The sequence below is a fragment of the Plecotus auritus genome, assembly GCF_963455305.1.
Source record: "Plecotus auritus genome assembly, chromosome: 2".
In the NCBI taxonomy this organism is placed as follows: Eukaryota; Metazoa; Chordata; class Mammalia; order Chiroptera; family Vespertilionidae; genus Plecotus; species Plecotus auritus.
Genome location: NC_137771.1, coordinates 7,535,467 through 7,558,425, shown reverse-complemented (window position 1 = coordinate 7,558,425; position 22,959 = coordinate 7,535,467). Strand labels below are relative to the sequence as shown.

The following is a 22,959-nucleotide window of genomic DNA, read 5'->3' as shown; positions in this document are numbered from 1 at the left end:
GGGGACACAAGATGTCCATCCCAGAGGGAGGCCTGTGCCTCCGCCCTGGGAAGAGCCTAAAAGGGCAGGGACATGCCCGCGGATGTTCCCAGCAGCTCTCTGCGTAACTGCCCAGACTTGCCACCGAGTGGCCCTTCAGTAGGTGAGCGGCTAAATAAACTGCGGCCTCCACACAGTGGGGTGTTATTCCCCCGGTGCTCCAAAGAAATGAGCTATCAGGCCACGGAAAGACCTGGAGGGACCTTAGTCCATGCCTATGACTAAGTGAGAGAGGCCGACCTGAAAAGGCTACAGCCTGTGTGATTCCCACTCCATGACATTCTGGAAAAGGCAAAATTATGGAGACAATAAAAAGATGAGTGGCTGCCAGGGGTTGTGGGAAGAAGGGATGAGTAGGCAGAACACAGGGTTTCTAGGGCAGTGAAACTGCTCTGTAGGATCCTGCAGTGTGGGTGCATATGTCATGACGCATTTGTCCAAACGCACAGGATGCACGACACCCAGAGTGGCCCGTGTGAGGTCTGCGCTGAGGTGATAATGACATGTCGCTGTAGTTCCATCGGTTGTAACAAATGTACCATCTGGTGCTCGTGTTGATGGTGGGGGAGGCTGTGCCTGTGTGGGGACCAGGGTTACTAGTATGTGGGGAATCTCCGGACCTTCTACTCAGTTTTGCTGTGGCCTTAAAACTGCTCTAAGAAATAAAGTCTGTGAATAAAAAATTATTTTTGAAAGGCAAGGACAGGGTTGGGAAGCGAGTGTGGGGATGGGGGGGGCCTTTTGCATGAAGGCCTCTCGGGTAAAGGCACATGAGCAGAACCTGTGGGAAGAGGGCGTGGAAGGCGGCTGCTTGGGGGAAGAGGACAGAGAGGAGCTGGTGCAGAGGCCCTGAGGGACATGGCCCCTGAGGAGGGATGTGCGAGCCGGCCAGGCCGGGGACGGGGAGAGCTGAGGGCAGGTGGTGGGGCATGCGATGGTGGTAAACACTGTGGATTTCACTCCGGGTGAAATGGGGAGCCATTGGGAGTTGTGAGCAGGGCCACAATTGCGTTCTAGAAGGGTCTCTCTGGCCGCTGTGTTGAGAGTAGACTGGGCAGGGGCAGGGGCAGGGGCCCCGGGGGTGAAGCAGGGAGAGCCGGTTGGGCCTTTGCTGTGGTCCAGGTGAGGATGACAGGCTGGGCCCAGAGCGACAGCGCGGAGGAGGCGGGAAGTGGTCAGCTTCTGATTCCAGAGGTCGAACCGGCGGGTCAGGTGGAGGATGAGAGAAAACAATTCATGGGGGGACAGTAGGGTGTCCAGGGGGAGAAAAGGGCCGGACATCTGCTGTCCGCACCATTCCCGCCTCCCACCTACCCCCACTGTCAGCCTGTGAAGACCCCAGGATCCTTACATGGGGTGAAGGTCAGCCCGGTCACCATTCAGCAGACACTTGGTCAGCAAGAGCATGCGCTGGCCCAGGGCAGGACGGCGGCCTTCCTTCCGCCCCTGGGAGTCGGACGCCTCGCTGTCCAGTGCTTGTCATTGGCGTGCGCTTGGTTACCTGTGCGATGAATGGACATGTTCCCTGACGGGATCACCTTGCTCCTGTGGGTGGAGCACAGCGGCCCAGAGCACAGGCTGGCCTGGACCTTATTCCTGTGGCTCCCCGGGGGCTGGCTCCAGGCTGGATGTCAGCGGGAGGAAGTCTGTCCGGCTCCAGGCTGCGGTCAGGGGCCTGTGGGAGGAGATCTAATTTGAGGACCTTCAGCACAGTCCTCTCCAGCAGCCGAGCCAGCGGCCACCAGACGTTGTCAGCAGGCTCCACGGGACGAAGCCAGGGCGCGCCTACCACGCGTGGCTGCGTGGGAAAGCCCTGCCTGCTGCGTGGGCAGCTCGGCTGTGCAGGGACAGGAAGGGGAGGATGTGCGGCCTAACAGAGAGGCCCCGGAGAGGTCACCTCTGGGGAGCGGGGGAGCCATGGGCCACAGGCGGGGGCTGCGGCTGCACCAAGGGCAGAGGCGGGCAGAGGCAGGCGGAGTTTGGAAACGGCTCCCAGGAGGAAAGGGGGAAGGTTAGGAAGTCCGGAAAGGTCTCAGGGTGGTACCCGGCCACTGTCATCGGTTCTGAAGGGCTGTCTTCGCACGCAGGGCCGGTAGGCTTGTTGGCACCCCCAGTGAGAACCAGAGGCGCTAAGAAACGAACGGCTTCAGGGGAAACAAAACAAAACAAGCAGGCAGCAGGCAACCTTTAGTCTTTTTTTTTTTAAATACATTTTTTATTGATTTTTTACAGAGAGGAAGGGAGAGGGATAGAGAGTTAGAAACATCGATGAGAGAGAAACATCAATCAGCTGCCTCCTGCACACCTCCTACTGGGGATGTGCCCACAACCAAGGTATATGCCCTTGACCAGAATCAAACCTGGGACCTTTCAGTCTGCAGGCTGACGCTCTATCCACTGAGCCAAACCAGTTAGGGCAAACTTCAGTCTTTTTTAAAAAATATTTTTTTATTCATTTCAGAGAAGAAGGGAGAGGGAGGGAGAGAGAGAAACGTCAGTGCTGAGAGAGAATCATTGATCAGCTGCCTCCTGCACGCCCCACACTGGGGATCGAGCCCACAGCCTGAGCATGTGCCCTGACTGGAAATGGAACCTGTGACCTCCTGGTTCATAGGTCGACGGTCAACCACTGAGCCACGCTGGTTGGGCCAAACCGCAGTATTTTTTAGCAGCAGAACCTCTGTAGAAATGACTGGCCCAGAAGCCTAATAAAGGTAGCTCGGCTCTGGGGTACTGGGTCCCTGTCTACCAGGCCCCAGCTCTCAGCAGCCCCTGGGGGTCCTCAGCGGAACCCCCGGAGTTTAGCGTGAAAACCTCTCCTACAGAGAAATCCCCTCAAGGGGTGATCTGCAGCCCATGCCGCCCGCCCTGCAGTGGGGAAGTTCTGTCGCTGGCCTCCGCCTTCCCGGGCCGGGGTGTGGATGGAAGAGGCGGCTCAGTCAGGGGAAGGACAGGAACGGGGGGGGGGGGGGGGGGGGGGGAGGGGGGTGCGGGGAGGGTGTCTCTAAGAGGTTCTGCCCAGTCAAGGCTGAGTCTAGAAGCAGAGGCCCCGGCGGGGTCCTCCAGGCATCTGTTACCCCGATGACTCCCGTTCTGTGAGGGACAGTGGGAACTTCTGTGAGCAAGGGGGGGTCTATCTCTGTTCCTGAGTTAACAACAACAATAATAATAGCTAACATTTATCCCGTCCTTTTTTCACCCAGCCAGCCACCCTTCAGAGTGGGTGCTCTAATAACCATAATCTATAGCGCGGCCAAGTGGGTTTTCCACGCTCGTGTGAGTCCTAAGTGGCAGATCAGGGAAACGAGTCCAGGCAGCGGCTCCCGAGTTCTGGGCCACGCCTGCCCACACACGGGCACCCACCCGTGCACTTCCCGCCAGCACCCTGGTCTAGCCCTCGACGTTTGCACTCACTCTGTTGCTTGCTTGTTCTCAGCTGGCCACGGGATAGATTTTTATGAGCACCCTCCACACTGTGACCTTCCACCCCGCCCACCCTGCCTGGTTTGGGTCTCTGGTGGGTATTTCCTTTGCTTCTGAGAAGCCAGCTCAGCGGCGCTCCGGTCCAAAACACGGCGCCCCTGGGACACGAGCGGGCCTGCCCAGGACCTGCCCAGGGACCCGATCGTCCCAGAGCTGCCAATTATAAACAGATGCTCCTGGGACCCACCCGAGACCACCCGGCTCACGCCCCTGGTGGAGCTGTGTTCTGCAGCTGAGCGCCAGCCCTGAGTGTCAAGTCCAGGCCCTCGTGTGAGCCCCTCTGGGCGAGGAAGGCAAGGCTGGGTGGAGAAGGGCTTGCTCTCTGGCCAGCGGAGCTTTCTGGAGTCCTGGGCCAGGGCCATGTGGCAGTGTTGGCTGCGCCTGGCCCATGCTGGGTGCTGAGGTTCCCAGCTGAGTAGGACAACCCGGAGGACCTCGTGACCTCGGGGGGCAGGGATGCTCACAAACAGGCCCAGCACCCTGGCAGCTGTGCCCAGCGGAGGTCCGAACCAGGGTCAGGGCGGACAGTAGGGAATGTGAATTCTGAGTCACACTGCTCTGCTAATTCTGAGCAGTGTGAACTTGGGCGAGTCATTTTATCTGTCTGAGCCTCACCCATAAAATGGAGAGGGTGACCCTCCCCACGTGGGACTGTGAGGATGAGAGAAGAAAGCAGGTGGATGTACTCAGCACAGCACCTGGCCCACGGCAAGTACTCCCTAGATGTTAGCCTTGGTGTAGTGTTGTAGGGAGGATGGAAGGAGCAGCCAGAGAGGCTTCAGAACTGAAGGGGCATTCTAGCAGGGTTCTGCAGGATGAATAGGAGTCCGCAAGTATACTTGGCATTTAAAACAAAGGCACACAGCCTGTGCTGGGCACGAGGTAGGGCCACAGGGAACCCACAATGGGTGAGATTCAGTCCCTGCCTTCCAGGAGACAGGATGTAGACTCAAAACAGCGATGACAGCACACGGGGCCAAGCACACTGTGTAAGGAGCAGGTGCCAACCGGAACTCTGGAGCCCAGCACTCCCTCACCCATGCACTCAGCAACGGGAGAGAGATGCGGACAATGGATGGGAGCCCCGAACAGGCACTGCCGGGGACGGGAGCAGCAGGGCTTGGACCTGCGCTTCTGAGTTACCCGCGTGCAAAACATCTAGTTGGGGTCTGATTTGCAGGGGAAGCTTAGTTCTGCCTTCCGTTCTTAAGGTCCTAAATAAGGGCACTTGCCCTTTAGACACGTCTTGTACAGACAAGCAGAAGGAAGCAAACGGAGTCAGCCGCGATCCCACCCGAGACGACCCTGATCCTACGCGGCCTGGTGACTTCCATTAACCTGCTGAGCTGTTGGAGTTGAGCTGACCCTATATGGATAATGCCACACCTTGTCCCTGAACCTTAGATCTCTGAGCATTTCTCCATGTCGTGAGCACTCCTCGTTCTAATGGCTGCAGAGCGGGTTACATTGGGAGGCTGTGCTGTGTGTGTGTGCACTAGTATGTATGTGTTCTGTGATTTTCTCAGCTCTCCCCCCGTCCCCCCCACCCCCCGGGGAAACAATAATGAGATCGCTCACTGAACTCTTAGCTTCTGTGCGCTAATCCCCATGAGGCCGCCTGAAGAGAGGAAATGGCTCTTCTCCCACTGGGGGAGGAAATGATGGTGAAGAATCTCCGTTCCAAGCCCAGCTCTGTCCGTTGCTGTGTGACTTCAGACAAGTTGCTCAGCCTCTCTGAGCTGCAGTTTCCTCATTATACAAGGATGTAATATGGCAACCCCATACCCCCTCCCCCCCGCCCCCCATTTAATACAAGTTCCCCGTTTATTCTTTATCCTGCTCATGGTGATTTATGTTCAGTGGTTTTCTCCTTCCTCTGGGTCTTCCTCCGCTGGAACGTGGGCTCCAGGGACAGGGACCACGTCTGTTGTTCCCTGCTGGCTGCTAGGCCCCCGGCACAGCGCCCGGCCCGCGGCTGGCCCTCGGCGCGGTCCTGGCGCACAGATGGACGCGTGGCTATGGATGTGGGACGAGACAGCTCAGGAAGGACTGGGTGCGAATGAGCGCTGATGTGAGGACACCCAACACTTGGGAGCAAAGCTCTCAAAGCTCACAATATCCCACGGTGTCTCGGGGTCCAGGGGTGCCTCTGTGGAAGACGGGCTCTGGGTTTGAATCCTGCCTCCACCACCCACTGAGTGTGACTTTGGGCCTTTATTTCCTATGAAAAGTGGACAATTACAGCCTTCAGCTTTGGGCTGGCCGTTGCCTCGGGGTGGGCAGCTCTGGCCGGGGCGGGGTGGGAGGAGGGATGAGGGGGCCAGAGGCCCTGGCCAGGCAGGGCGGCTGTGGCCAGTGTGGGCCCACCACCCCCGGGAGGCCACAGGTCTTTTCCTCTTACCCCCTCGCCAGTCACAGGCGCAGGAGGACAGAAACTAACCGTCTGCCCCAGGGGGAGGGAGGCGGGGAGTGTAGAGCTGCCCTGAGCCCTTATTTGTAAACCCAGTTTAGGCATAAATCCTGGGCCACTGACCCTCCCCAGCTGCTCCCCTTCGTGGGAGTCAGTCAGGAGGAGGCCACATTGGGTTCCTCAGGCTCATAACTCTGTCCCCTGCCCAGCCTGCCTACCCCACCTCCTCTAAGACCCTGCCTCCTGCCCTCCTGGCCCTCACCCGCCTGTGGCGCTGGGTGGGCCTCTTCTGTCAGCTGTCCAGGGCAGGCAACAGGTGGTTCTGGGCAGGGGCCACCGGGTGGGCCAGCTGAGCTGTACCAGCCAGCTTCCTGGTCCGTGACTCTGGGTCCCCACAGGGGCCTGGACAGCGGACTGGGGGAGGAAAACCCCAGGGCTTGCTGGCTCTTGGTCTAAGTAGACTCTGTGTTGAGGGTTCTGAGACCCTGAATGATTTTTAGCACGTTAAGCGCCCAGCCTGTCTTGTCTTCCGGCCGGAAAGTGTAGTGTCAGCCACCGGTGTTCGCCGAGGAAGATGGGGTGGTCTCAGGCTCAGAGAGGCCCTTTAACCCAGCAGTCGCCAACCGGTGGTCAGTGAGGTCCGAAAGGTTGGCGACCGCTGCTTCAACCACCTCCCACCCCATCCCACCTGTGATCCTGAACTTTCACTCATTCGCTCAACCAACAGCACGGGCCATGGTGGGCACTGGGCTGTGAAAACGGACGAGCCGGAACCCAGGCTCCCAGCCCTGTAAGGTTGGGTGGGAGGGCAGAGAGCAAAGCTGTCACAAAGCCCCGGGGGCCGTGGGGCTCCGAGCACAGACCTGAGGAGGCCAGGCCCCGCCACCAGGGCCTCCTCATCAGAGCATCAGGAGGAAATGGCCACACCTCAGGGCCCAGCGGGCCACATCCCCCACCCCCGGGAGCATGGGCACAGCCTTCGCTTCCCTTCCTGACTCCATCTCCAGCTTGTCCTTCCAGCCACGTACCCAGGGCTGGCCTCCCAGGGCCCTGACTGCCAGTCTTCTGGGCAGACAGACCACGCCGGGGTGTTAGACCCCTGCCCTCCTTGCCATACCTGAGAACTTGGGGATCCGGGAAGAGTTAATCTGGCCCAGCAGCCTCCAGGCCCTCGGCACCCCTTTTGCAGGAACCCCATGCACACCTGTTCGTGCTGAGAAGAACCCAGGCTCCCCAGAATGAAGGGCACCCCTCTGGGATGCTGCTCTAGACCCTCAGAGGTGACTCCCAGGCATTTAGACCCCCTACACCTCCCATCAAGGCCCCCCACCCACCACTTTAAGCTTCCTCTCTCTGTCAACGTGTCCAGAAATCTGAGTACCAGACCCTAGAGAACCGCACAAGCCCCGGGGTCCTGTTTCTCTTATGAGCTGGAGGTGGGATGGGGTTAGGCAGGGACCAGAGCAGGAGGAAGGGGCCAAGGGTTACCTAAAGCTCACTGGGACATGCTCAGAAGATGGATGGATGGATGGATATGGATGGAGGTTGGGGTGGGTAGAAGGAAGGAAGGAGTGAGGGGGTGGATGATGGTGGACAGCCAGATGGAGTGACGTGGAAGGATGGAAGGAAGCTTGGGTGACAGTGGCTAAGGCCAGGGTGACCTGGGGAGTGGAGCATGCCTACACCGAATTGCCTTCCTAGAAGCGATGTGTGGGTCTAATCTGCTCCATGCCGTGACTCTCCAGCCTGTCCTGGGGAACACGGGTTAGTTCTGTTCTTAGGTCAGCAGACGAGGAAGTGTCCCTTGGAGCCTGTCTCCGTGCAGTCCGTCCGCCCTTGATGCACCGTTGGGTCACAGAGCCACGGATGGAGTCCCCCTCCCAGCCCTTCCTGGTGTCAAGAAAAATTTATTTCTTTAAAATAAATAAAGTGGTCCGACAAGGGGGTGCTTTCACACAGGGCTTTCCCAGAGATGTGTAAGCGGTTGAGAAACCACTTTTATTTTTATTTTTTTCTAAAACTAGTTCAGACGTTTTAAAAACTCAATAAAAAATAAATAAAGTTCATTGGAGACCACCAGCCACACTTACTCGGGGCCCTTTCCACTGAAGGGAAAGTTCTGAGATTTCAAGGTAAACCATTGATAAAGTGTAACTACCACCAACTGATTATCGGTGGGACTTTTCTGTCCTGTGTTTCCAAGTGCGGAATCCTCGGGGCCTTGGTCCCACCGATCGGCGCTCCATCTGCAACCCCCTAGACAATGTTTGCCTCCCACACAGCCTGTCTGTCTTCGTCTGTCCGTTGCTGGTAGAGTGAGAAAATGTGGATTTGGACACGGAATGTGTTCTTTGAGCTGGTTTCAACACGTTGGGTTTTCACATGGGGTTTATTTTTAAGGGGGCATTTCATCGATAATTTTAAAAAGCAAGGGAAGAAACACACATAGAAATGGTTAGACGAATCCCCAGGAGCCTTCATCTCTTCCTCTCTCCGATGGTCTCCAGCCCCCGCCTTCCCTCCCTCTGCGCTGACTAGGCTGAGTCTTCCTTGGGGTCCAGTCCCCCCGCCCATGACCCTTTTTGCCAACAGGGACCTGCCTCTCGGGGCCCAAGGGAAGGTCGTGAGGTGTGTCCTTCTCGCTTAGGTCAAGGTTGAGAGACAGCCAGGCTTCTCTGCTGAGCCTTTATGGCCGGCCATTCCTCAGTTTGTCCAACCCCTTTAAGAATCCATCTTCTGATCCTGCCAGGGTCCCCTCCTGGCGTGATGAGCCGAGTTTATTAACTGGGGGTGGGGGCGGGGAGGCCGTTTCCTTCTCAGCGGGAGCCTGGCCGCTCTGCACCTGGCCCTCCTTCCGAGTGTGACCAAGTGTGACCGCAGCCAGGTGGAGGCTCGGCTTAGCACAGGCGCCTCGCGGCCGGAACCTCCCGGTGCGATCTAACCGCCGTGTCCATAAACCTGGCTCCAGACCTCGCCGGTGAGAAGGCCAGCTTGTTCCCCACTGAGAACATTCTGGAACATTCTGCAGAAAGAGCTCAGTGATTGCTTCGTTGTAGCTGTGTGGGATGCCTGGAATGGGGCTGGCAGGAGGGGACCTGCTGGAAGGAATGGCTCAGTCTTGTAAATATCACGTCAATGACTGAGGTCAGAAATGGGCTCAGAACCTCCTGGCTCACTGCAGCTTAGGCTGAGTCCTTTCTTTTTCTTTTTTTTTCTTTTAAGAAGGTAGTTGTTTTTTTAAAAAATACTTTTATTGATTTCGGAGAGGAAGGGAGAGAGAGAGAGAAATATCAATGATGAGAGAATCATTGATTGGCTGCCTCCTGCAGGCTCCACACTGGGGATCGAGCCCAAAACCTGGGCAGGTGCCCTGACCGGGAATCGAGCCGTGACCTCCTGGTTCGTAGGTTGGTGCTCAACCACTGAGCCACGTCAGCCGGCTGTATCCCTTTCTAAAAAGGCATCTTGTTAATTTGCTTTGCATACTCCCTTTGGATGGAATCGGGAAGGCCAGTCCCTGGGCAGATTATGTAAATACGGAATGTCTGGCCGCCACCACCTGTTCAGTGCCTTATCCTCTCCCTCCAGATCGTCCTCTGGGGCCGCACTGAGAAGTGCTTGAAGGAGACGACGGAGGAGATCCGGCAGATGGGCACCGAGTGCCACTACTTCATCTGTGACGTGGGCAACCGGGAGGAGGTATACCAGACGGCCAAGGCCGTGCGGGAGAAGGTGAGCAGCCTGGGAGGGCTGTCCTCGCTCAGCTGAAGGGAACAGCCCCGTGGCCTGGGGCCCAGCATTGCGATGGCAGAACGGCTGTTTCCAGAGCCTCTCTGCAGACTCTCCCGTGAAGCTGGCCGAGTGTGTATGCACATGTGTGTGCATGCATGTATGAGTGTGCATGTGTGTGCTGCGGGGGCAGAGATGAGGGAGGGGTATGGGTTGATGAATGACAGGAGTAATCATCTCTTGTCCCCTTTAGAATTTAGACCAAATGTCCCGTTGCCCTCTGGGAAAAGGCTTCTCCTGACTCCAGCCGTCTATTTCGATGCTATGAGTGAGTCAGTGAGCTCCCAGAGAGCAAAGACCACCTGTTAAGCATCTGGCACACGGTAAATGTTCGTTTTTATGTAACAACTAGAGGCCCGATGCACGAAAATTCGTGCAAGAGTAGGCCTTCCTTCCCCGGCTGCCAGCACCGGCTTCCCTCCGGCACCTGAGACCCAGGCTTCCCTCCTCCAGCCGCCAGTAGGCACCGGGACCCAGCTGGCTTCCCTCCGGCCCTGGCGTCGTCAGGAAGGACATCTGGTCTAATTAGCATATTACTCTTTTATTATTATAGATAACCTCATTTGTGGTAAATGCGCTCTGTGCCAGGTATATGATGCACCATAAATTATTTCTAACCCTCAGAACTTCTCTGGTATGGTCATGAGCTCCATCTTACAAATCGAGGCAGGTGCTCAGCATGGCCGGGGGGAGGGGGCCAGGCACTGGGGCTGCCCTGACAGAGCTGCGGCCCCTCCTGCCTGCAGGTGGGTGACATCACCATCCTGGTGAACAACGCCGCCGTGGTCCACGGGAAGAGCCTGATGGACAGCGACGACGACGCCCTCCTCAAGTCGCAGCACATCAACACGCTGGGCCAGTTCTGGGTGAGGACTCCTGTTCACAGACCCAGGCCTGGGCGTGGCAGGGACAAGTGCCTTCCCTCCGGGGGCCTGGGGACCGTAGGGAGGTCGGGGAGGCTCACCAGGGCTTGGGCTCAGGCCCAGGGGGATACCCAGGGACATGGTGCTGGACAGGAGGGACGGTGGGCCCAGGAGGCGTCTCCCGGCTCCGTGGCTGCAGGGCAGGCTGCCCCAGCCCCTGCTGTCCCAGGAGGCTCCATCCCTGGGCAGTGCGTGCGTGCAGGGTGGTCTCTTCCCCCTGAGAGGGGGAGGGGGGCTTCGGGGAGGTACATCTGCTCCACACTGACCGCCCTGCCCACCCTCAGACCACCAAGGCCTTCCTGCCGCGCATGCTGGAGCTGCAGAACGGCCACATCGTGTGCCTCAACTCCGTGCTGGCGCTGTCTGCCATCCCCGGCGCCATCGACTACTGCACCTCCAAGGCCTCGGCCTTCGCCTTCATGGAGAGCCTGACCCTGGGGCTGCTGGACTGCCCGGGCGTCAGCGCCACCACCGTGCTGCCCTTCCACACCAGCACCGAGATGTTCCAGGGCATGAGGGTCAGGTCAGTGCGCAGGGCACCCCACCCCCCCGCCGTCGCCGTCCCCTGGCCAGGTCCCCTGCAGCTTGGACCCGGAGAGAGGCTTATGCACAGAGAGAGCACAAATATAAAAAGCACCAGAGCCCGTTCCCTTTGGCTTTGAGCTCTGGTACCCGACTCTGTGAGACGGGGGCCCTGTGGGAGTGTAGGGTCCCGCTTCCCAGGCCAGGAGTTCTTACACGTCCTGCTGCGCCCCGTGGCGTATCACCCACCGTGAGAAGAGAGCAGCGCTGACCCGGAGGCACGTGGGTGGATGGAAAAGCATTACGTTTAGTAAAAGAAGTCAGAGGCAGAGAGCGCGTTCTGTGTGGTTCCGTCCGCATGACGTTCCGGAGCAGGCAAAACTGGGCCGTGGTGATAGAAGTCAGAACCAGGGCAGCCCTGGAGTGGGGAGAGCCTGCCAGGGAGCACGAGAGAACCTTCTAGACCAGGGGTCCTCAAACTTTTTAAACGGGGCCAGTTCACTGTCCCTCAGACTGTTGGAGGGCTGGACTATAGTTTTAAAAAAAAAACTATGAACAAATTCCTATGCGCACTGCGGGCCCGGGACGAGTCGGCTGCTAAGCAGGACAGGCAGCGGCACCCGGCGGGCCGGACCAATGTGCTCGGCGGGCCGCATGTGGCCCGCGGGCCGTAGTTTGAGGACGCCTATCTAGACTTTTAGGAATGTTCTCTCTTCTTGATCTGGGCGGTGGTTACAAAGGTAAAAGTTAATCCCACTGCACACTTAAGTTGGATGCCTTTCATTATGTGCCAATTATAGGCGTCCACGGGAGTGGGTGCCCTGTGGGAATGGCTCACACCCCCTTTGCGATGGTAATTGAGTATGGTTTTGGGGATCAGGAATCAAAGCGCCTGGTTTTGAATCACACCTCAGCTGCTGGACGGCTGTGAAACCTTGAGCCAGTTTTGTTACCTCTCTGAGCTTTTACTTCCCTTTACTTCGTCTGTAAAACCGTGGGAATGATATTTCCTCCGCGGGATTATTAGGAGAATTAAAAGCAACACACGTAACATCTAGAGCAAAGCCTGGGGCATTCTCCGGGCTCAGTAACGAACCACAGCTCTTTCTTGTTGTTGTTAATCCTCACCCGGGCATATTTTTCCCATTGCTTTACAGAGAGAGTAGAAGGGAGAGAGCGGGGGACGGAAGGGGAGAGGAACATCAATGTGAGAGAGACACACCGATTGGTTGCCTCCCTCATGTGCCCCATTGGGGGGCTGGGGATCAAACCTGCAACCAAGGTCGCGCCCTTGACCGGGAATCGAACTTGTGACCCTTCAGTGCATGAGGCGATGCTCTAGCCACTGAGCCCACCTGCCCGCGCACCACTAACAGTAAACATCTTCCTAAGGCATCTGCTATGAATCTTCCTGGCAGGTCCTATCTTCAGTGTGTCACGGGAGTGTACATGTCCACCTGACTTGCACGCAAATGATCACCAGCCGTGGGCAAACTACGGCCCGTGGGCCGGATCCGGCCCGTTCGGCTGTTCTGTCCGGCCCGCGGAGCCGAAAGAGCGGAGGGTTCTCTTGCTCTCCCCTCCACTCCTTTACTTTGAATTTATATTAGTTCACACAAACACTCCATCCATGCTTTTGTTCCAGCCCTCCGGTCCAGTTTAAGAACCCATTGTGGCCCTCGAGTCAAAAGCATGCCCACCCCTGTCATAGACTCTGAATGTGGAGGAGGCTGGATCCATGCCCGTTTCTGCTCCGTGTTGGCTTTCCCCCCATGAGGTCTTGGTTTGGTTCCTTTTATCTGGGCATACAGGAAGTGCTCCGTAAGTGCCCATTGGGTGGAAACGCAGCAGCGGCAATCACAGTTTGAATTGGGTGCCCTGGGCACAGACCTCGCCTCCCATCTAGCTCACCCTCCAGCAGTTTCCTCTCCATCACCTTAAGGCGGAAATTCAAGGTTTTCCCAAGTCTTTTTCCCACAGTCCTGCCAAGTGTGGGTCCAAACCGCCTGGGACCACATCCCAGCTCCGTGTCACCTTGGGCAAGTCCCCTCGCCCTCTGTGCCTTGGTCTCCTCATCTCCCAGAAGGGGTTGATGAGAGTGCCCTGCTTCCTGGGTCCCCTGCTCCTGTGTGTGAATACTAGCCTGCCTGGCAGGTAGCAAGCTCTAGCTGAAGGTTAGCTACCTGGTGGGCAGGTAAGGCCCGAGGGCCTAACAGGGGTGGGCAAACTTTTTGACTCGAGGGCCACAATGGGTTCTTAAACTGGACCGGAGGGCCGGAACAAAAGCATGGATGGAGTGTTTGTGTGAACTAATATAAATTCAAAGTAAAGGAGCGGAGGGGAGAGCAAGAGAACCCTCCGCTCTTTCGGCTCCGCGGGCCGGATAGAACAGCCGAACGGGCCGGATCCAGCCCACGAGCCGTAGTTTGCCCACGGCTGGCCTAGAAGAAGAGTAGTAAAGGGTGATGGGTCAGCACCAAGCTCTCATTTCCTGAAGAAAGAAAAAAAGGAGGAAAGCATTGGCTTCCTCCCCAGCCAGGCTTAGCAGCTCCCCAGGCTGGAGGGTGGGAGGCGGGTGTTTAGGACAAAATCAATGGGTTTTCCAGCAGCAGTGCCATATGGGGGCGGTGGGGGGGGTGCTTGCTATGTGTTAATTGCCATGGATTGATCTTCTGTGTTCCAGCCACAGCAGATGCTTTAGAAACATTGCCCCCAATTAGCCCTCACCACCCCCACCCCACCCCCACCGCGAGCTCTCTCCCCATTTCACAGACCAGAGAACTGAGACTCAGAGAAGCAAGCTCGCTGCCCAAGGCCACACAGATAGAAATGGGCTGAGCAAGCTTTTTCCAGAGTGGGTGCTGCCTCCGTGAGAGTTGAAAGCCCTGTTGGTTCTGTATACCCCTCCCACCCCCACGGAGAGAAAGGAGCGGGTTCCTCCCACAGAGGTGAACTGAGGGGCCCTCAGGTCCTCCTGCAGGGGCCTTGCCTGGAAGGGCCCCCCGTCCCTGGTCCCACGGAGCTGGTGGGTCTCCCCCCTGTCTGCCCCTCCCCCCGGGAGCAGGACTGGCCCGGGTGAGGATGGAAAGCCAGACTGTCTGCTGTGTCTGTGGGGCTCCGACACCAGCGAGCTGCCTCCACACCTTCACCTCTGCAGGCCCCTGGAGGCTGGTCTTGCCGATGGCAGGGCGTGGGATCTTAGCGGAACCTGAGGAAGCCCAGGGCGGCAGCCAGGGGGTGGGGAGGTGAGATCCCTGGACTCTCAGATGCCAGCCAGTCGGCGTGGGGGGCCCAGGAGTTGCCCTTTGCTCAGGGTGACATCAGACCCAGGTGACTCATCCGCCTTAATCCTCCTGGTGCCAGAGCAGCTCACAGCCCTTTGTGGGATTGAGGTCAGAGGCAGAGGCATCAGCGCTGTGCCTCTGAGGGCAGTGAGTGAGGGCGGGGGCGGGGCCTGGGCTCTGTGCAGGCCTCATCCCCCACCCACTCCCCAGAGCCTCAGTTTCCCTCTGTGAATTGGGCTGAGTGATTCCCAGTGAGCACTTAGACCAGGCCTGGCACTCAGGGGCATCATCAGTCTATGGGTCTCAGGCCGGAAGCCTGTGCCTGGGCATGAGAAGCCCTGATGTTTGCTTACTCAATCGTGTATTGGCCCCTCTGTGAAGGTTTCAGTGCGTCCATGTGTGCGTGACCCAGCAGGCGGGGCAGACAAGGCCATGCTCCACAGAGTCCCTGCCTCCAGGCAGGGTCAGCAGGACACATCTGGGGCGGAGCAAGTCGCATATTCATCCAACCATTCAGCAAGCGTTTATTGAGCACCTGTTATGTGCGGACACAGCACATGGGGGATCCAACAGGGAGCAAGACCCAGCAAGCCTCTGCCCTTGGGGAACGCACAGCCTGGTGGGGGAGACAGGCCATTAATAAAGACACAAGCAGCCCTGACTGGTTTGGCTCAGTGGATAGAGCGTCGGCCTGTGGACTGAAGGGTCCCAGGTTCGATTCCAGTCAAGGGCATGTACCTTGGTTGCGGGCACATCCCCAGTAGGGGGTGTGCAGGAGGCAGCTGATTGATGTTTCACTCTCATCGATGTTTCTAACTCTCTATCCCTCTCCCTTCCTCTCTGTAAAAAATCAATAAAATATATTTAAAAAATAAAAATAAATAAATAAAGACAAAAGCAAGCAGGCCAGGCCATTGCAGGCATGGTGAATGCGGCGAAGCACGTTAGCAGGGGGCCGAGGTCAGAGGCCACTCCGAGTGGACCAGCCGAGACGCCTCCCTGATAGGACAGCTGGTGAAAGACCCTGAGACAGGAAGGAACTTTGGTGATAGGAACCAAAAGACGGGCCAGGACTGCTGGAGCAGAGGAGGGAAGGGGGGCGGCCAGGAGGCAGGCAGCCGCCCACCAGGAGTGAGCAGGGCTCTAGAGAACACAGGGAGCCCGGGGGACGGGGGGTTGGGGCCCTGGTGGCTGGGCTGCGAGTCCTTGATTCTCAAAGGGAGACTCAGTGGGCAGAGGGAGGGAGTCAGGATCTTCTGACACATGGGTGGGCGGCGGTGGGGAGAGGAGAGAGGTTCCCTGCAGGTCTCAGGTCTCCCAATCGCAGGTCCTCTCAAGGAGATGCCGAAGGGATGACCCAGACCTGTCCGCCGCGGGCACTTTCCGCAGCAGCACCCGCCTCCCCGGGGAAACCCACTGTGTCTCTCCCTGCGTTCAGGTTCCCCAACCTCTTCCCCCCGCTGAAGCCGGAGACGGTGGCCCGGAGGACGGTGGAGGCCGTGCAGCTGAACCAGGCGCTCCTCCTGCTCCCGTGGACGATGCACGTCCTCATAATCTTGAAAAGGTACGAGGCTGGGGAGCAGGCACGGGGCCAGGCTCCTGCCAACCGCCCATGGACCCCGCAGGGAAGAGGCCTCAGGCAGGAGACAGTAACACGGGATCGATTAGTCATGTCTGCTGTGGGCGTGGCCATGAGGAGGTGGGGACTTGTGTGCCAAGGGTGTCTTGTCCTGAATTTGGGGGCCAGGGTTCTCAAACTTGCTGGTCACAGGACCCCTTTACAACCTTAATATATTTTTATTGATTTCAGAGAGGAAGAAAGAGATAGAAACATCATTGATGAGAGGGAATCATTGATTGGCTGCCTCCTGCATGTTGGACCGAACCCAAGGCATGTTCCCTTGACGGGAATCGAACCTGGGACCTTTCGGTCTGTAGACCGATGCTCTATCCACTGAGCCCAACCAGCCAGGGCTACGACCTTAAAAGTGATTGAGGTGCCCAAAGAGCTTCAGCTTATGTGAGCTGTATTATTACTGCTTACTGTCTTAGAAGTTAAAACTGGGAAACCATGTTACAACATTGATGCCCTTGTTTATATTCACAGTATTTATTCAATCAATTCCGTGTTAACATAAATAATTTCTTATGAAAAGTAAGTACATTTTCAGAAGAAAAAAAAAGGACGTAGGGAGGAGAATGGCATTGTTTTCCTTTCTTACAAAGCTCTTTATCGTCTAACGCCGTGGTCGGCAAACTGCGGCTCGCGAGCCACATGCGGCTCTTTGGCCCCTTGAGTGTGGCTCTTCCACAAAATACCACGGCCTGGGCGAGTCTATTTTGAAGAAGTGGCGTTAGAAGAAGTTTAAGTTTAAAAAATTTGGCTCTCAAGAGAAATTTCAATCGTTGTACTGTTGATATTTGGCTCTCATGAGTTTGCCCACCACTGGTCTAACGTAATTGAAGACAACCGGATTCTTCTATCTGTTGTGAGAGGATGCGTGAAAAGGCAGATAACACCTTAGTCTGATTATGAAAGTAGCTTGGCCTCGCAGACCACCAAAGAGGTCTCAGGTACCCCCAAGGGTTCCTGGGCCACACTTTGAGAACCGCTATTCTAGTTGGCCGCAGCCTTTGGGAAGTTTAATCGAATGGGGCAGACAGAGCTTAGGATGCTGCAGGATCCACGGAAGTGTCACAGAGCTAGTCAGGTGGGTTTCCTGGGGCAGACCACCTGGGAGGTGGGCTGATGAGAGGAGATGGTCTGCCTCCAGGATCTGCCCAGCATCCCATTCCCTGGAACTTTCCAGACCTTGGGCAGCAAACCCTTCCCATGGAGCCCCAAACTGCAGGGGCCATTCCATGCCACCTACGCAGGTTTCGTGGCCACGGACTCCTGGCTCCTCTGGGCCCCCGCCACCTCCAGCCCCCAAGCCCTGGCTGGCTGCACCCTCTGCCCCAGAGGCTCTTATGGGATGTGAGGCACCCAGGTCCCTTTATCAGACACCAGCTCCAGCTCCCCTCTGGCTCTGTGTCCCATGGCTCCAACTGTGGGCACAGAAACCTCACAGCGGAGGGGGCGGCCATCAGCCCTTCCTCCTCAAACTCAAAGCCCTTTCAGAGCCACGGAGCAGGGTCGGGGCTGGGGGCACCGGAGGGCATTGGGGCCATACCGCGGCCTCCCTCAGGCCATGCTGCCTGTTGCTCTGAGATGCTCCTTGGCTGCCTCCGTGAGCCCCGAGGAGAGCAGGCTGCCTCCTTCCACCTCGGGAGCTTGTTAGCAGCCTTTCAGACATTCTAGAAAAAGGCTAGAACGTCTCAGTGCTCTCACAGTAAGCCCCCAGCCTACATTTTCTGTTCTGTCCCCTGCTACCCTCCCACAGGAAGCACAGGCCCCCCTCCTCCCCATGCCCCACACGACACCCCGTCTTCACCTTCCCCAAGAGAAAGCTTTACGGGCTCAATGCCATTGACACCGCCCCCAGGAAACCTTCCAGATTGCTCTCGCTGGAAGGGGGCCTTTCCCATGTTGCACCAAAGTGGGCGAGGGCCCTTCAATTTGATTCAACAAATGGACTGAGGCCCTCGCATGCCGGGGCCTGTGCTAGGGGCCAGACGCAGAGGTGAAGCTATCTGGGCCTGACAAGTAGACAGTAAGGACCACACCAGGGCTTGTTGGGGAAGCAGTGCACTATGGGAGCCCAAGGAGAGCCTGGGCGTGAGTGTGGGGAGTTTCCCTGGAGGAGGGGACACCTAGTCCATAAGCCCTCAGCCCCACATGGTAAATATTTGTGGAATAAGTGGCATTTGGAGTTACTTGATCTCTGAGATACCTGTGGGCCCTAAAATGCAAAGAATGTGGCTTTGAAGGTTTATTTCCCACCCTTTGCCTTGTAAGCAGTGGTTTATCCACTTACTGGAAAGCCCTTCCTCCATGGTGGGTGGGTGGGGGGCGGCTTGTGGGCTTGCGAGAGGGGGTGGGGAGAGTTTAGGGGCATCACTCTACTGCGCCATCATGTGGGGCCACAAGTGACCCAGCTGCTGGCCCCCCACGCGCTGACCGTCTTGTTTTCTCTCTCCTCGCTCCCCCCAGCATACTCCCACAGGCTGCACTGGAGGAGATCCACAGATTCTCAGGAACCTACACCTGCATGAACACTTTCAAAGGGCGGACATAAAGGCAGGACGGAGGCATGCTCGAAAGCCACGGAGCCTACTGGGGCCATGGCACCTGGACACACACCCACGCGCCTGCCCCTTGGCACACGTCTGCGGGGTGGGCAGGCCTGTCCTCTCCCCGGGAAGAATCCGGTGCCCCCCGCCAGCCCCAGGACCTTTGCACAGGACTGATGGCCCCCAGGGGGAGGCAAGAAACCAGCCAGCAGCCGCCTTGACACTTTTGTACATTTCTGGTTCTGTAGAGTTTATTGTTAAATTGCTTCTTAAATCTAACCATCCTCAGCAGTGTGCAAAGACTATTTCTAGGAGGGTCTGTGCCCAGATGATCCTCCTTCCCCTCCCAAACCCACTCATCCTCAGCTTCTGCAAACTGGTTGAACGGCAGGAATGAAAAATAAAGAGAGATGGCTTTTGCGAGTTGCTTTGTTGAAATCCTTGACCCTGGTCCTTGGTGGCAGTGGGGAAGGGACCAGCCCCAAACACAGCACCCCATCTTTTGAGAAAGAGCTGGTCTGTGTGAGGTCCCCAGAGGACAGGAGTGAAATGGGCGAGAAGAGGGCAGAGATCAGGAGGGAATTGGAGCCTGGGCATATAGGGTCCTTGCTGACTCTGCCAGGCCCCTCCCAATGCCAGGGGTTAGGGAGCATTTTGCTTCCCCACCCCCTTCCCTGAATAGCCCCCTGCGCTGCCACGGCCCCGCCCACCACGAAGCCACCAACTCAGGAGAGCAGATCAGTCTCCATTGAGCACCGGTGTCCACTGGGCATGTGCTGGGCGCTGAGAGGGGACTGTTGCTGAGAAGCCAAAACCCTGAAGACACCAGCACCACCAGGCCCACGCCACGTTGGCTGCAGGGGGTAGAAGTGAACTGGCACAGGAGGAGGGGGGTCTGTGCCTCAGGGGAGATGGGCATGGGCTCAGTCATCAGGAAAATGCCAGCCAGGAGGAGTGGGCAGAGGTGCCCCGGGGTGCCCAGGTGTGCGGTCCCAGGTGTGCGTTCTCCGCTCCTGCAGCAGCTTAACAAACCTGACCTTGGGCACAGGGACAGGGGGTCCCGGCGTCTCATCTAAGTAGCCTCGGTCCATATAGCTCCTGTGGGGAAAAGGGTTTAGGGCAGGGGAGCGGAGGGGCAGGCAGCGAGGAGAAGGTCACCAGCCACCAATTCAGTGGCGGGACTTCCGCGAGGGTTGCTTAAAGCCTGCCATGCGCGCTCACAGCCGAGGATGGCTGGTCCCGCAGCCTGGGTGGTGGTGGTGGGTCTGGTCTGTGTGCAGAAACGCCAAGTCCTGATCGCGCCCACCGTGCACCGAGCACCTGCCAAGTCCCGAGGCCTAGCATCTCACTGCTGGTTACCCACTGCCCCCAGCGGCAGCCGAAGACCGGAAACAGCTCTCCAGGACCCCTTACGGACTGCCAGCAGCCACAGTGTGTTATCAGCCAGGACGTGACCCCCAGGTCTCAGGCCACCTGCCCGTGGAGGGGGGCTGCTGCTCTGTTCTGCATCGTCTTCGTTCGGGGACCCTGGCCGACCAAGGAGCCTGCGTGGGCGTGGACGACACGGGCGTCCTCTCGTGACAGAGGGAGACTCACCCGGCCGCCCGCACACTGGCTCTGACACTCTGCCTGGGAGCAATGCATGGCACTTCTGCTCACGTTTCATTGGCCGGAGCCAGTCATGTGATCAAGCCTCCCCACGGAGGCAGCTGGGTATACCATCTCCATGGAGGGGTGGCAGGACTTCTAAATACAATACCCTCTGCCACACAGCGGGAGAAGGCGCCCGTGAGAACGGAAAAACCCAGCTGTAGGCCGAGGATGCGGGAGGCAGAGGATGCGGGAGGCAGACAACACTGAGCTGGGATGACATGGTGACCTTTCGGTGGCCCACCAGGTGCTGGGCAGAGGCCCAAAGAGGCACCGACCATTTTGCAGGTGAGGAAACAGGCTCAAAGCAGAGAAACTGTGTGCCCAGGTGTGTGCGGCTGGTGAGGACCCATGTCAGAATGTGAACCCGACTCTATCCAACCCACAAGCCGCCTCTCCTACTGCATCACCTTCATTGCGGTTCTTGCGGCCGTGTGTCGCCAGAGGGTGGGGCAGGGAGAATGTTGCTGAAGGGATCCGCCTGGCACCCTTGCCGGCCTGGCGAGGTCGAGCCTGGAGTGTCCACTCATCACCCATCTTTGGTGTCTGGACAACACGGTGGGTGCCCTGGGCTCAGCCTGCCCGCTGCTGTCCCGCACCACAGCCCGGGGCCTGTCGCAGGTTCTCACAGGGAGCCAGGCTGGGCAGGCCTGTCTCGGTGAGCTGGGATGGAAGAGCAGGAAGAAGTGGGGATCCTGCCAGCTGAGCCCTGACTTTTCTGACCGTTCTTGAGTGGCAGGCGGGCTCTGTGCTCCCAGCCTGGCTCCGGGCCAGCCTTTGGGAAGGATCTGACTCTTGGGGTTCCATGAAGTTGCACTGGGCCTGCAGGCAGGGAATCTAAGGACGCCAGCCCTGCTCAGGGCCCAGTGAGAGCAGAATCGGGGTCGTGGCTGCAGTGGGACCTCACGGCTTCCCAGGGCCCCACGGGCTTCTCCTGCCTGCCGGGCCGGCCTGGTCCCACCCTCCTCCCTCCCTCTCTGCTTGGACACTTTCAGTCTCTTTCTGGATCTTTTCCCAGAGGAACCAGGGAAAAAGCCTTGGGCAGGTTCCCAGGAGGCCCATCCTGGTCCCTCCCCAAGATGGTCTGGCAGCGTGGAGCCTTGGGGAGTGCGAGCGGAGAGCTAATTCCGTCCCCAGGCCTAGCCAAGCGCAGGAGAGTGACAAGCACTCCGCCTCCCCGAACCCCGAGGGGCAGGACAGGGTGTGCCAACCCTGGGAAGGAGGCTCGGGCCTTGGGAAATGACCCAGTTGCCATGCCAGGGCCTCCTCCCCATCGCCGAAGAGAACCAGATTGGAGGTGGGCCCCAAGCCGGGAGGCGCCGGCCCCAAGCCCTGTCCTGACGTGGGTCCAGGCGGCCGAGCTACCTGGCCTGAGCGGGGTTCCGGATGGAGTCCCGTGGCCACTGGGCCGCCCAGGGCCAGATGCTCTGAGAAGTGGACTCCCTTCTCCTCCGACTACACTGATGGCCAGAAGGGCCAGAGTGACAGAACGCTGCGGCTGACCACAGTGCCCTGCCCCCAGCCCTTCTGATGATTGACAGCCCGCGCCCCTGGGGACGTCCCAGTCTGATGGGGACCAAAGGCGGAAGCCGGTCCCAGTGCTGAGCAGCAGGAGGGCAGGAAACAATTACGGGGGTGCACGGGGCGGGGGTCATGTCAGGGTGCTGTGGGCTCTCCCGCCCACCACAGCACACCCAGAACTTCTCCGGCTTGGGGTCAGCGCTGATGTTCAGGGCCGGGATCAGAATAAGCCAGAGGTCTGCTCATCAGGAGACTGTCCACACACACATGCCTCTGGCTCCAGGCAAAGCCAGGAGGACCCGCCCGTCCACCCACCTGCAATTGTCCTGGTTGGAGTGGGAGGAAGCTGGGGGCAGCCCCTGAGGAGGGCAGAGGAAAGGGCCCGAAGGGGGTGGGGAATGGGGACGCTGTCCTCCCGCACCCTGGGCAGGCTCTGGCGTTGCTCTGGCACCTGTGCCACTGCTGGCTCTGGGCAGGCCCTTTGCGCCCAAGTCTCTCTGTGGCTCGGGGTGAAAATAAACACAGGAGTCCCCTGAGTAGTCACTGCTGGGAGCGGCGGGATGGCCACTGCCCTGCTGGGCAGCTGCTCTGCTCCAGGATCTCTCGGGTGCACGGCCAGACTCAGAGGCAGGGCCCTCAGGGAGCCCCCCAACCCATCAGGCAGGGAGGGCCCAGCAGGGCCAGCGGGCCTGCCCTGATGATGGCCTCATGCACAGCTGTGCAACCAGGGTCATGACCTCTCTGGATTGAAGCAGCTGTGGGAATATTTCTGCAGGGCTCTGAAGCCTGGATGCCCCGGCCTGTGCTCACATGGCTGAGAGCCCACCCCTCCATCCCCGCCTGCCAGGCATCCACCTGAGGCCGAAGCTCAGCCTGTCCCATCCCCGCCTGCAGGCACCCACCTGAGGCCGAAGCTCAGCCTGTCCCATCCCCGCCTGCCAGGCACCCACCTGAGGTCCCAAGCTCAGCCTGTCCCATCCCCGCCTGCCAGGCATCTCACCTGAGGCTGAAGCTCAGCCTGTCCCATCCCCGCCTGCCAGGCACCTATCTGAGGTCCCAAGCTCAACCTGTCCCATCCCCGCCTGCCAGGCACCTATCTGAGGTCCCAAGCTCAGCCTGTCCCATCCCCGCCTGCCAGGCACCTATCTGAGGTCCCAAGCTCAGC

At 58.4% G+C, this 22,959-nt stretch overlaps 1 protein-coding gene across 2 annotated transcripts in view; it reads left to right on the top strand.

Moving 5' to 3' along the window:
* The window catches only part of DHRS3 (dehydrogenase/reductase 3), a 40,157-nt gene extending 21,099 nt beyond the window's left edge, over positions 1-19,058 (top strand). Inside the window, exons 2-6 of one of the 2 annotated variants that reach the window (XM_080656004.1) lie at positions 9,521-9,664; positions 10,468-10,587; positions 10,929-11,167; positions 15,889-16,014; positions 18,544-19,058. In XM_080656004.1, coding sequence (XP_080512130.1) covers positions 9,521-9,664; positions 10,468-10,587; positions 10,929-11,167; positions 15,889-16,014; positions 18,544-18,628 — 714 coding nt within the window. In that variant the 3' untranslated portion in view covers positions 18,629-19,058. Of the gene's footprint in view, positions 1-9,520; positions 9,665-10,467; positions 10,588-10,928; positions 11,168-15,777; positions 16,015-18,543 lie in introns of both variants that reach the window. The other variant, XM_080656003.1, reaches the window with a different exon arrangement.
* Positions 19,059-22,959: the final 3,901 nt, after the last annotated feature.